The sequence below is a fragment of the Salvelinus alpinus genome, chromosome 2, assembly GCF_045679555.1.
Source record: "Salvelinus alpinus chromosome 2, SLU_Salpinus.1, whole genome shotgun sequence".
Classification (NCBI taxonomy): domain Eukaryota; kingdom Metazoa; phylum Chordata; class Actinopteri; order Salmoniformes; family Salmonidae; genus Salvelinus; species Salvelinus alpinus.
In genome coordinates, this window is record NC_092087.1 from 119,992,029 (window position 1) to 120,006,496 (window position 14,468).

A 14,468-nucleotide genomic window follows, 5' to 3' on the forward strand; every position below is an offset into this window, starting at 1 on the left:
CACCCTCTCCTTTATCTATCTTTCCCCCCCCCTCTCCTTTATCCATCTCCCCCCCCCTCTCCTTTATCCATCTTTCCCCCACCCTCTCCTTTATCCATCTTTCCCCCACCCTCTCCTTTATCTATCTTTCACACCCACCCTCTCCTTTATCCATCTTTCCCCCACCCTCTCCTTTATCCATATTTCCCCCACCCTCTCCTTTATCCATCTTTCCCCCACCCTCTCCTTTATCCATCTTTCCCCCACCCTCTCATTTATCCATCTTTCCCCCACCCTCTCCTTTATCCATCATTCCCCCACCCTCTCCTTTATCTATCTTTCCCCCACCCTCTCCTTTATCCATCATTCCCCCACCCTCTCCTTTATCCATCTTTCCCCCACCCTCTCCTTTATCCATCTTTCCCCCCCCCTCTCCTTTATCCATCTTTCCCCCACCCTCTCCTTTATCCATCTTTCCCCCACCCTCTCCTTTATCCATCTTTCCCCCACCCTCTCCTTTATCTATATTTCCCCCACCCTCTCCTTTATCTATATTTCCCCCACCCTCTCCTTTATCTATCATTCCCCCACCCTCTCCTTTATCCATCTTTCCCCCACCCTCTCCTTTATCTATCTTTCCCCCACCCTCTCCTTTATCCATCTTTCCCCCACCCTCTCCTTTATCCATCTTTCCCCCACCCTCTCCTTTATCCATCTTTCCCCCACCCTCTCCTTTATCTATATTTCCCCCACCCTCTCCTTTATCTATATTTCCCCCACCCTCTCCTTTATCTATCTTTCTCCCACCACCTTCTCTTCTCACCTGGCAGTCAGTCCACTTATTCCACTACCTTCCTCCATCCTCCCCATACCTTCTCCACTCCCCCTCTCCTCCCGCTTCCATTCTCCATCCCTCCCTCTTTCTGCGCCTTCATCCCTGCTCTCCCTCCGGTCTTAACCTGCAGCCCACTTATTCCACACATATCAACGCTACCATTGGCTACCTCCATCCTCCCCCTTCCCTCCGCCTCTACCCCACCTTGCAGTCGAGCTCGGCCTGTTTCCTCTTCATCTCTGTGAGCTGGGCCTGCAGCCCCTTGTTCTGGCCCGCCAGCTGCTGCAGCCTCTCCTGCATGGCGGCGCTCTCCACCTCATGGCGCCCAATCAGCTTGCTGTGAATCTGGTTCTGAAGGTGAAGAGAGAGTGGGGACACTGTCAGAAGACTGAAAGCGTAATTAGTCACTTTGGATTAGCGTCTGCTAAATTACAAGTATTTAAATGTAATGTGCAGCACAAGTCAAAAGTTTGGACACCTACTCATTCAAGGGTTATTTATTTATTTGTACTATTTTCTACATTGTAGAATAATATTGAAGACGTCAAAACTATAAAATAACACATACGGAATCATGTAGTAACCAAAAAAAGTGTTAAACAGCCAACAAGTGCTCAGCATATGTGGGAACTCCTTCAAGACTGTTGGAAAAGCATTCCAGGTGAAGCTGGTTGAGAGAATTTGAAGAGTGTGCAAAGCTGTCATCAAGGCAAAGGGTGGCTATTTGAAGAATCTCAAATATAAAATATATTTTGATTTGTTTAACACGTTTTTGGTTACTACATGATTCCATATGTGTTATTTCATAGTTTTGATGTCTTCACTATTATTCTACAATGTAGAAAATAGTCTAAATAAATAAAAACCCTTTAATGAGTAGGTGTGTCCAAACCTTTGACTGGTACTGTATATGATATTAGTGGTCTGCCTCTGTCTGTCTAAGTTTCAACAAGAAATAATCTGTTTGTAGCGAAACGCTAATTTGAGAAACGAACAACTTGTACTTCCAGACATACAAATCACCTTTGACATCAATCCATTACTTATGTGAAACTGATTTCCACTAGATGGGCAGGCTGCAAAGTCAAAATTGGCTATATTGTAAACATTCATGAAAAAAAAAGAAAATAAGCTTTTTGGTCTTAATTTAAGGTTAGGTTTAAAATCTGCTATTATGACTGGCTGTGCCAGCTAGTGACCACTCTGCAGCGCTGCCTCCAGTACATGAGTCATCCCAATAAATGCCAACCTGCGGCCCAAGGTGATGAACTGTAACGAAAATGTGTGTGTGTGTAGGCCTATGGTGTTGTATAGAGCTGTGAATAATCCACCACAACAGTCAAACATCTCACTCATCAGGGTGAGAAACATGAGTGTGGAACTGAATGTTAAACACTTAGCGAGGTACTTTCCATAAATCAAAAAGATGAGGCAGTATATGTACACTATCGTTCAAAAGTTTGGGGTCACTTAGAAATGTCCTTGTTTTTGAAAGAATAGCACATTTTCTGTCCAATAAAATAACATCAAATTGATCAGAAATACAGTGCAGATATTATTAATGTTGTAAATGACTATTGTAGCTGGAAACGGCAGATTTTCTATGGAATATCTACATAGGCGTACAAAGGCCCATTATCACCAACCATCACTCCTGCGTTCCAATGGCACGTTGTGTTGGCTAATCCAAGTTTATCATTTTAAAAGTCTAATTGATCATTAAAAAACACTTTTGCAATTATGTTAGCACAGCGGAAAACTGTTGTTCTGATTAAAGAAGCAATTAAACTAGCCATCTTTAGACTAGTTGAGTATCTGGAGCATCAGCATTTGTGGGTTCGATTACAGGCTCAAAATGACCAGAAACGAAGAGCTTTCTTCTGAAACTCGTCAGTCTATTCTTGTTCTGAGAAATTAAGGCTATTCCATGCAAGAAATAGCCAAGAAACTGAAGATCTCATACAACGCTGTGTACTACTCCCTTCACAGAACAGCGCAAACTGGCTCTAACCAGAATAAAAAGAGGAGTGGGAGGCCCCGGTGCACAACTGAGCAAGAGGACAAGTACATTAGAGTGTCTAGTTTGAGAAACAGAAGCCTCACAAGCCCTCAATTAGCAGCCTAATTAAATAGTACCCGCAAAACACCAGTCACAAAGTCAACAGTGAAGAGGCGACTCCGGGATGCTGGCCTTCTAGGCAGAGTTTCAAAGAAAAAGCCATATCTCAGACTGGCCAATAAAAAGAGAAGATTAAAGATGGGCAAATGAACACAAGACACTGGACAGAGGAACTCTGCCTAGAAGGCCAGAATCCCGGAGTCGGGATGTTGACGTTGAGACTGGTGTTTTGCGGTACTATTTAATGAAACTGCCAGTTTTCTGCCAAACTTGGCATTTATCTACCATTTCCACATAGTATTTAATGTATGAGTTACCCCTTAGTCATTTAGGCCTAATGAAAGTCTCCATTAGAAATGTGAGCCAATACGATTTATTTCCCTAGGCTGGTCCCAGCACGGTTTGTGCCGTCTTGCCAACTCCTATGGTCATTGTTACGTGAGACAGACCTGGGATCAGACTAAGGAAATAACACACAATGGATCGCTTTTATTTAGATAGAGCACAAACAGATTTGGCATCAGGCTAAAGTTCCTCCACTGACCTGGCTCTCCAGCTGTATGGCTTGGAGTTTGACCTCCCTGAGTTCAGCCTGGGCCTGGGCCTCTCTCAGACGCACCCCCATCAGCTTGTCCTGCAGCTCGTTCAGGGCGTTCTTCTTGGGGGATTCCTTCCAGTGACCTCCACCCCCGCCGCCTTTTGACATGTGGAGCTGGAGAGAGAGAGAGGAACGGATATGAAGAACAGGTTAGAGAGCCACAACCAATGTGCATCGGTTCTCTATCTATCTCTCCCTAAAGTCACTCGCTCTGAGACCTTGAAGTAGTTGTTTCCCTTGCTCTGCAAGGGCCGTGGCTTTCGTGGAGCGATGGGTAACGATGCTTCGAGGGTTACTGTTGTCAATGTGTGCAGAGAGTCCCTGGTTCTAACCCAGGTTGGGGTGAGGAGAGGGACGGAAGCAACACTGTTACATAAGCACTGTCCTTCTAGTCACCTCTACTATGCTCTCCCCTTCTCAAGCCTTCAGTTCCCTACTGTACAGTTCTCTGCTCTGTGGTGTGTTACTTACCTGCCAGCGCTGGTTGAGCTCGGTCACCGTGTCCTGCATCTCTCTGAAGGAGTGCAGTGTCTCCAGCTCTCGGAGCTTCACCAGCTTCAGCTCATCCTGCAGCTGGGCCACGTTGTTCTCATCAGGCAGAGAGCTGCTCCTCTGTAACACAAACACACACGCATGATAAAGATATCAAACACACAGATATAACCACACACACATGTACACAGGTGTGTTCTCTTACCTTCTCTAGGTCCAGTACTTTGTCCTGCATCTCTTTGAGGGCTCCCAGTAGCTCTGCCTCCTGCAGCCGGGACTGCTCCAGCTGCGTCTGCAGACCGGTCACAAACTGCTCTGTGTACTGAGACACAACACATTGACGAATTATAAACTGAGGCAACACACTGGGACCAATCCCAAACTGACACTACACATATCAACCAATCAATCAAATTGCTCTGTGTACTAAGGCATCAGAGGATAAAGATCCTCCACCCAGCACAGTCAGAAGAGGACTGGCCAACCCTCAGAGCCTGGTTCCTCTCTATGTTTCTTCCTAGGTTCCTGCCTTTCTAGGGAGTTTTTCCTATCCACCGTGCTTCTACATCTGCATTGCTTGCGGTTTGGGAATTTAGGCTGAGTTTCTGTGTAGCACTTTGCCACTGCTGACGTAAAACTGCCTTTTTAAAATACATTTGATTGATTGATGGGTCAGAAGAATGTCGGCGCTGTGTTTTCTATTGATATGGAAATGGGAACCACTTACAAAGTCTATCGGTGTAACCACCAGGTAGATTCACCTCATTTGTGTACACCCAAGCAGATAAATGAGTGATGTACTAAACAGAGATGTGGAGTACGGCTCTGTGTAGCTGTGGCTGTGGTAGTTGTGGTGAGATGGACAGAAGGGATGTGGGTTGGCAAACGGGGGAAACCAACCCAAAAAACATGTCCGTTTCTCACTAGATGCAGTTCAGAGAGAAGAGACTGAAAGAGAGAGCTGGTGAGATAGAGAGAGAACGTTGGGACAAACCAATATCTTTGTATGTGTATGCATGGCATAAAGGCCTTTCTTTCTTTGTGAATTAAAGTACCCACTCAGTTTCAATGTGAGAGTGAAGTGAGAGGTGGGGGTGTGTGATTTCTGGCTTGGTAATATACCCAGGCTAGTCATCGGAGGCACAACACACACTCTGACCACACCTGAAACTCCAATTCCATAGCAACACCACACACACACACACACACACACACCTATACCACTGATTGTCTCCATGGCCCCAATTCTAGTAGATCTAAGCTCAGTTCACTGGTGTTGAAAGACTAAATGGAGGAGGAGGTGACAGTCAAGGAAACAATGTTGAGACGTGCACTCACATTAGTGCGACTGCTGTGTCTGAGTACGAAGAGAAACGGCACATTGTTACAACACTGTACATACTGTACACAGCCATAATATGACATTGGAAATGTCTCTATTCCTTTGAAACTTTTGTGAGTGTAATGTTTACTGTTTATTTCTGTTAATTTCACTTTTGTTTATTGTCCATTTCATTTGCTTTGGCAACGTAAACATGTTTCCCCTGCCAATAAAACCCTTTGAATTTAAACGGTGAAACTAACGTCTGTAGAAAGAGTTGTGGTTCCTGACACATGTACTAACAGAAACACATCATCTTTTATTTTTGCCGTAGTTGGGGACTTGCATTCAAAACGGATTCAAGCGCTGACTGACTCACACGTGTTTGAATAGACTAAAATAGTGTGTGTGTGTGTGTGTGAGAAAGATTTTTTTTTAAACAACAAAAAACATTCTGCATACATGATGCAGTGCACATTGAGACAAAGTCACTGTAGTTCTGTAGCATACCACACACACTAGCACACACTAGCACACGCGGACAGGCGGCACACAGCTGCTAACACACAGCCACAATTGAATAACTGAACCCCTATTGTACTGGACCAGCTGGTCTACAGGCATTGTCTGTCTGTCTACCCATTCAACATCACACTATTGTCCACCTCACCATGGCTGTCTGTCTACATCTATACATTAGAAGGCTCATACAACACCAGCCCTGGATGAACACAATGTTATAACACTATGGATTTAGAACAGGTCAAACATCAAACTCTATACAGTGACTACCGCCCCGTAGCACTCACCTCGGTAGCCATGAACTGCTTTGAAAGGCTGGTCATGGCTCACATCAACGCCATCATCCCGCAAACCCTAGACACACTCCAATTCCCATACCGCCTCAGCTCCACAGGTGACACAATCTCAAATCGCACTCCACACTGCCCTTTCCCACCTGGACAAAAGGAACATCTATGTGAGAATGCTGTTCATTGACTACAGCTCAGCGTTTAATGGCATAGTGCCCACGAAGCTCATCACTAAGCTAAGGAACCTGGGACTAAACACCTCCCTCTGCAACTGGATCTTGGACTTCCCCAAGGGCCGTCCCCAGGTGGTAAGGGTAGGTAACAACACATCTGCCACGCTGATCTTCAACACGGGGGCCCCTCAGGGGTATGTGCTTAGTCCCCTCCTGTACACTCCCTTTTCACCCACGACTGTGTGGCCAAGCACGACTCCAACACCATCATTAAATTTGTTGACGACACAACGGTGGTAGGCCTGATCACCAACAACGATGAGACAGCCTATAGGGAGGAGGTCAGAGACCTGGTAGTGTGGTGCCAGGACAACAACCTCTCCCTCAACGTGAGCAAGACAAAGGAAATGATCGTGAACTACAGGATAAGAAGGCCCAAAAAATTGCCAAAGACTCCAGTCACGCAAGTCATAGACTGTTCCCTCCGCTACTGCTCGGCAAGCGGTACCGAAATGTCAAGTCTAGGTCCAAAAGGCTCCTTAACAGCTTCTACCCCCAAGCCATATGACTGCTGAACAATTAATCAAATGGCCACCCAGACTATTTGCATTGGCCCCCCCACCCCCATGTTTTTACACTGCTGCTACTCGCTGTTTATTATCAATGCATAGTCATTTCACCCCTACCTGCATCAAAAAATTACCATAATTGCCTCGACTAACCTGTACCCCCACACATTGACTTGGTACCAGTATCCCCTGTATATAGCGCCGTTGATATTTTATTGTGTTCCTTTTTTTACTGTAGTTTATTTAGTAAATATTTTCTTAAAACTGCATTATTGGGTAAGGGCTTGTAAGTATTCGGCGCATGTGACAAATAAAATTAGTTTTGATTTATAATGTACGATGTTGCTCTGCTGGCAACTGAAAGCAATAATTCTACATTAGAAACAGTCAATACATTGACAATCAACACCATCCTAAAAACACACACAGAATTGCTGTAAGTGAGCGTCAAACAGTTACTTTGGTAGTGATTCAGTGTCTGTATTTTAAGTGAAGTTTTCAGATATAACCCATGAAGAGAAACTAAGAAAGTGTTGGCCAGCCTTTCCACTATCATCAAAGCGCTACCCAAACACTTACGTTAAGACGATAATCAACTTGATCCTAAACTTACAAATCACAAACATCCATACACAGATTATAGTGAACTGGTTGGAAAACACATGTTGTTAGTATGTTACATGGTATGAATAACATGTGAATAATAACACTGCAGCAGTTGACTAAGACATATTTTCTTTAAAATTGTATATACACAGACATATTTTGACAATTAATTATGATCAGTGGTGGAAAAAGTACTAAATTCTAATACTTGAGTAAAAGTAAATGTCACCCAGTAAAATACTACTTGAGTAAAAGTCTAAAAGGATTTGGTTTTAAACATACTTAAGTAGCAAAAGTAATTATTTAATTCCTTGTATTAAGCAAACCAGACAGCACCATTTTCTTGTTTTTTATTCATTTACAGATAGCCAGGGTCACACTCCAACACTCTGACATCATTTAAAAACAAAGCATTTGTGTTTAGTGAGTCTGCCAGATCAGAGGCAGTATGGATGACCAGGGATGTTCTCTTGATAAGTGTGCGAATTGGACCATTTTCTGTCCTGCTAAGCATTCAAAATGTAACGAGTACTTTTGGGTGTCAGGGAAAATGTATGGAGTAAAAAGTACCACATTTTTCTTTACGAACATAGTGAAGTAAAAGTTGTCAAAAATATAAATAGTAAAGTACAGATACCCCAAAAAACTACTTAAGTAGTACTTTACATCACTGATTATGAAGCAGACCGATACTGTCTATCATCCAACATCCACTAACTGTGTCACTCTGGCTAGATTGAGGTCACAACTCAACACAAACTGAGTTGGGGAAATTCACTTTGACACTTCACCGTTCTCACCAACACCAGCCTTTATTTTTTTTCTCGCCGAAGAATTTGTCAAATGTCATCGATTTAAAATGTCATTATTTTTTAAATGACAAGTAAAATTTGCAAAAAAATGATGGCAATATTTTACGAGCAGAAGACTGTCAGAATGAGTCAGTTCCCCAAACAAGAACAAAACCAAAAAATCCACAAGGGCAACAACAGACTATACAGCCTAATGCTGGTATTTTTCCATAACAGTCACTGGCACATCAAAAACATGTTTTGCCAATTTGTAACTTTTAGAGCTTGTTATCCATTGCAATAGACTTGTATTTGATAATTTTGCTCATAATCTCAGAGTGAAAGCCTGACTCTAGATCAGTTCTACATCTGAGTCCCTGCCCCTGCAGCATCCCAATATCTCACCCACACTGACTCCAGATCATTCCTTACCTTCTCCCGCTGCAGTTCTCCAATGGTGTCCTGGGCTTTCTCCAGGTTCTGATTGGTCACGCTGAACTGCTGCCTCACCACCGCCAGCTCCCGCTTGATCACATAGTTCTCCTCCGCCTCCTGCGCCCGCGTCACCTGACCCTGCAATAGTGAAGACACAGGGTCAGAGACCAGAGGGGGCCGTGTCAGTTATAGGGAATGTGTCTGAGGGGGGGGGGGGGGGGGTATGGACAACGTTGGTTTGAATTTAGAGGGAATTGGGGCTTAGCTTTAACACTTTCACTGTTGGAGGTTCGATATTAGGAGTTGACAGAGTAGAATATAAATGGCTCTTCTGTATCCATTCCTATTAGGCTGTAATTACCCTGCAAAGACATTTCTATCCTAATAAATGACAAAGGGCATAAAACAGTGCCTGTGTTTCCACAAGCCACATGCAAGGCTGTAGGCCTTAGTGTTAGAGCTCCTGCCATGGACACACATAGACGCACATGCGGTCAAGGGGGAGCATGGTCTGACGGACTGACAGACAGACCAACAAAACATTCTCTCATGCAGCAGTCAGGCATTGACATTGATTGGTCACTGTCAAGAAGACAGAGAGAGGAAGTGCAGGAGGAAGGAAGGTGTTAGAGGAGGAGAGATGGTTTTCCAGTACTGTACCTGTATCAGCCTGTCTGCTAGAGCAGCACTTTCCTACAACACCAGTGAAGGAGAGGAAGAAGATAAGAAAAGAAAAGGAGGATAAGGAGAGAATAGGGAGAAATAAAGACAAAGACGAGGAATGAAGGATAAGAACAGGGCGAACGTGTAACGGAAATGTGACAACAGAAAATAAATAGGAGGGTGAGAAAGAAAGAAATCATAGTACAGAGTGAAAGAGTGGCAGTGGGTTTGTGTGAGAGAAGGAATAAAAAAGAGAACAGAAAGACAACAAGCATTACTCAGAGAACAACAGGAGAGAAGCAAGAGGGGAAGAAAAGCCAGAGTACTTGGAAAAGGAGGAGAGACTCAGTGGCTCCGGTCTGGAATAAGGCCCATCCATTTAAATCATCCATTCACGCACACAAAATCAACAGACATGATCTCTGTCTTTAGGTACATTCACAACTTAAGTCACCTCACTTATTCTGTAAATGTGACAGGATATAAGTCTTGGTTGGCATGGCTATATTTTAGCTTCATGTTTCTGGTTGTGTTTTATTGTCCATCATAAACCTTATTCGCATTAGCGCTAAAGTGAGTGTCTGACTCGAAGCCAAGTTTCCATCTCTTACCTTCTCCAATGTCTCAATCCTCTGCTTCAGAAGCCTGTTCTCTGTCCGTAACCTCTGTGGATGTGTATTTAAGACGGGTAGAGAGACAGTTAGGAACATGTATTAGTCATACAAGGCTTTTAAATTGGGGACTTTGTAAGTAAAACAGAAGAAAAAAAATTATGTTGGTCTATTAATAGATTAGCTCAAAGAAGAAGTTAGACACGTGAGCACACAGACACACACACACCTTGATCTCTATCTGCTCCTCCATCTCTTTGTTCTTGATTGTGGTGTACTCCTTCTCCAACCTGGCAAATAAAAGCATTTTAGTAGAGTTAGATTCATACAACGTGTTTCCATTTTACATTTATGCATTTGACTGTGTGGAAATAAATCTGAAACTAATAATCTTAAACTGAAAGTATGCTTTGTATAGTAACAACACCACAAATCAGGGCCCATTGGGCCATATTAACTGTAGTCTACAACCTAAAGCCAGTATTGTTATTCTAATGAACAATGATCAGAAGCAGAACCTACTTCTTCATCCTCTTGGGGTTGTATTTGACCTGGTAGGCCCTCAGGATCAGCTTGTCTGGGCAGCTGTCAAACTGGTGGGGGATCACCTTCTGGAAGTGCTGAGAGAAGGAAGAGACATGGTTAGAGCTTCATAGAATACACTCTGAACGAGAATATCTGTGTCCTGTTAATACACTCTGAACGAGAATATCTGTGTCCTGTTAAAACACTCTGAACGAGAATATCTGTGTCCTGTTAATACACTCTGAACGAGAATATCTGTGTCCTGTTAATACACTCTGAAAGGGAATAATATGTCTGTCCTGTTAATACACTCTGAAAGGGAATAATATGTCTGTCCTGTTAATACACTCTGAAAAGGAATAATATGTCTGTTAATACACTCTGAAAGGGAATAATATGTCTGTTAATACACTCTGAAAAATAATATGTCTGTTAATACACTCTGAAAAATAATATGTCTGTTAATACACTATGAAAAATAATATGTCTGTTAATACACTCTGACAAGGAATAATATGTCTGTTAATACACTCTGAAAAAGAATGTCTGTTAATACACTATGAAAATTAATATGTCTGTTAATACACTATGAAAAGGAATAATATGTCTGTTAATGAACTATGAAAAAGAATAATATGTCTGTTAATGAACTATGAAAAAGAATAATATGTCTGTTAATACACTATGAAAAAGAATATGTCTGTTAATACACTATGAAAAAGAATGTCTGTTAATACACTCTGAAAAGGAATAATATGTCTGTTAATACACTCTGAAAAGGAATAATATGTCTGTTAATACATTATGAAAAAGAATATGTCTGTTAATACACTATGAAAAAGAATATGTCTGTTAATACACTATGAAAAAGAACATGTCTGTTAATACACTATGAAAAAGAACATGTCTGTTAATACACTATGAAAAAGAACATGTCTGTTAATACACTCTGAAAAAGAATATGTCTGTTAATACACTCTGAAAAAGAATATGTCTGTTAATACACTCTGAAAAAGAATATGTCTGTTAATACACTCTGAAAAAGAATATGTCTGTTAATACACTCTGAAAAAGAATATGTCTGTTAATACACTCTGAAAAAGAATATGTCTGTTAATACACTCTGAAAAAGAATATGTCTGTTAATACACTCTGAAAAAGAATATGTCTGTTAATACACTCTGAAAAAGAATATGTCTGTTAATACACTCTGAAAAAGAATATGTCTATTAATACACTCTGAAAAAGAATATGTCTATTAATACACTCTGAAAAAGAATATGTCTGTTAATACACTCTGAAAAATATGTCTGCTAATACACTATGAAAAATATGTCTGTTAATACACTATGAAAGATATGTCTGTTAATACACTATGAAAGGGAATAATACGTCCAGTGGGTATCACATGATAATTGAAGTAAAGACACTTCAGAAATGACCATATGTTTAAACAATGGTTCATTTCACCCTTTTGTTTTTCTTGCCTCCAGCAAGTCTTGTGTCTATCTACAGTGATAATTCATGATTTTACTATAGTGCAGGGGTCCCCAATTACATTTAGCTGTGTGCTGATTTTTCCTTGAGCGGATGGGTGGGGAGCCGGAACATAGTTATAAATAATTTGTACACTGCAAATTGACCGAAAGAACAGATATAGTAATTGACAAAACAATTTGAATTTCAAATCTTAATTACATTGTGATACAATCACATATGCCTCCATTTATCAGTGGGAATACTTGGGAACATTTTTCCTAAATTAAAATCACTTTGAGCTCATGTTCTGGTAATTTTCCAGTCTTTTATGTCCAAGGAAGATTTTTTTTTGTTTAAATAAAATCTCAGAAAACCTGGGGGGCCAAATAAAATCACCCACTAGACGAATTTGGTCCCTTAAAGCTGAATTACTTACTGGTGAAACAGCTTATTGGGGAACCCTGCTGTAGTGCCTTTTATTGGGACGACAGGTAGGCTAGTGGTTAGAGTGCTGGACTAGTAACCGAAAGGTTGCAAGATCGAATCCCCAGGATGACAAGGTAAAAAAATCTAATCTGCCCCTGAACAAGGCAGTTAACCCACTGTTCCTAGGCCATCATTGTAAATAAGAATTTGTTCTTAACTGACTTGCCTAGTTAAGTAAAAAATAAAAAAGAGATTAATCCCAAATGGCACCATATATTGTCCACTACTTTTGACCAGAACCCTATGGGGGGCCTAGTGGTTGTTACCTGAGACATGCCCTCCATGTCCAGCTGGATGAGGTCAGTCTGGTTGTACTGCAGAATGGCCATGCCCACACGAAATATAATCTCCAGACCCTGAAGACAGGGAATCAAAGTTCAAGTCAACACACTCATAGTGCTACATCACAAGACTCTCTTGTAGAATATATTTTATGTTAATGAGAACAACCTGTAATTAAAGGTTACATTTAAAATCAAACAATGTCTATGGGATCCACTATGTTGATTTTTTTCAAAGTATGTTCACCCAAACACATTCTCACACAAGACACCAGTGGTGAGTCTCTTACCTCGTACATGAAGATATCAAAGATGCGTGTGGCAACGGGCATGGGGAGGAAGGTGAGGAAGAGAGTGAGGAACCAGGAGGAGGCGTACATGGAGGTGTGGAAACTCTGAGAACGGAAGTGGACGTTCAGCTCCGGGAGCTGCTCCTGTTGGGATAAGGTGAGAGAGGGAAAAGAGGAAGAGAAAGAGGGTGGATGAGAGGGGAAGAGACGAGAGGAGTTAATTAAGCAATAAGGCACGAGGGGGTGTGGTATATGGCCAATATACCACGGCTAAGGGCTGTTCTTATGCACGAGTGCCTGGTATATTGGACATATATCACAAACCCCCAAGGTGCCTTATTGCTATTATAAACTGGTATCCAACGTAATTAGAGCAGTAAAAAAAGCCGTGGTATACGGTCTGATATACCATGGCTGTCAGCCAATCAGCATTCAGGTCTCAAACCACCCAGTTTATAATAATAGGGGTTTTAGTTAAGCTACAAACCTGTAATGGTTTCAAAGTGGTACTATAAAAAATGTAAGGACTAACCTAGAACAAATCTGTGCTGTATGAATCTATTTGCTGCCCCAAAGTGGACAACTCTATAATTGCAATAGCTGTGCTTATTCCCCATCTACAGTACACCATATACATACTTAAGTAAAACCAGATATTTGAGGCAATTTTTTAAAATTTCAATCCCAGACACCTGCAAGGCCCTTAAGGTTTTAGTTTATTTGACAATTATGCATCCTAAATGGCACTATATTCCCTACATAGTGCACTACTTTGACCTATTGGCCCTTGTCAAAAGTAGTGCCCTTTATAGGGTATAAGTTGCCATTTGGGACACATGAAACCTTCTACATTGGCCAGCGTGACATATGGAGATGAATAAAGTCCTAAAGTTTATTTACCTGCAGCAGGTATTCAAACTGGTAGATACAGAGGCCTAGTTCAGCCATGGTTGGTTTGAAAAGCTCCCTCAGACGGTACTCCTGCATCAGACGCACAAACACACAGAACGCCTCCTCCTCTGGCATCTAGAGGGGCGCAGGAGAGACAGGGTCAGGCTGTGTGACTGTGTACATTCACACTAATCAGGAGCTCAGAGGTAATTTATTCATACTGTATAAGCAACGAAAAAGGGTAGAATCAGGACAATTCCGTACTTAGCACAACGTAGCGCGATAGCAAGAGAGGGGAATGTCTAGACTAGAGGGCTGCTGAAGAGACGTTACCTGCATGAGCAGCAGGCCCACGATGAAGGCACTGCCCTGGCAGTAGCCCACCTCCCGGTCCACCAGAGAATACGCCTGCACACACAGACATCAATCAATATAAACAAACCTATACTCATTGGGGAGGTTTCCCGGACACAGATTCAGTTTAGAGATTCTCCATTTGCAATGCTTTTTAG

General features: G+C 42.0%; 1 protein-coding gene across 2 annotated transcripts in view; it reads right to left on the bottom strand.

The window, feature by feature from the left end:
• LOC139568473 (EVI5-like protein) overlaps window positions 1-14,468 on the bottom strand; it is a 34,355-nt gene that overhangs the window by 4,871 nt on the left and 15,016 nt on the right. Inside the window, exons 5-17 of one of the 2 annotated variants that reach the window (XM_071390310.1) lie at window positions 14,290-14,364; window positions 13,966-14,091; window positions 13,066-13,209; window positions 12,761-12,850; window positions 10,527-10,624; window positions 10,234-10,294; window positions 10,005-10,058; window positions 9,391-9,423; window positions 8,728-8,868; window positions 4,229-4,345; window positions 4,003-4,143; window positions 3,478-3,645; window positions 1,019-1,165 (exon numbers count right to left, since the gene is read on the bottom strand). In XM_071390310.1, coding sequence (XP_071246411.1) covers window positions 1,019-1,165; window positions 3,478-3,645; window positions 4,003-4,143; window positions 4,229-4,345; window positions 8,728-8,868; window positions 9,391-9,423; window positions 10,005-10,058; window positions 10,234-10,294; window positions 10,527-10,624; window positions 12,761-12,850; window positions 13,066-13,209; window positions 13,966-14,091; window positions 14,290-14,364 — 1,395 coding nt within the window. The remainder of the gene's footprint in view (window positions 1-1,018; window positions 1,166-3,477; window positions 3,646-4,002; window positions 4,144-4,228; window positions 4,346-8,727; window positions 8,869-9,390; window positions 9,424-10,004; window positions 10,059-10,233; window positions 10,295-10,526; window positions 10,625-12,760; window positions 12,851-13,065; window positions 13,210-13,965; window positions 14,092-14,289; window positions 14,365-14,468) is intronic. The other variant, XM_071390311.1, reaches the window with a different exon arrangement.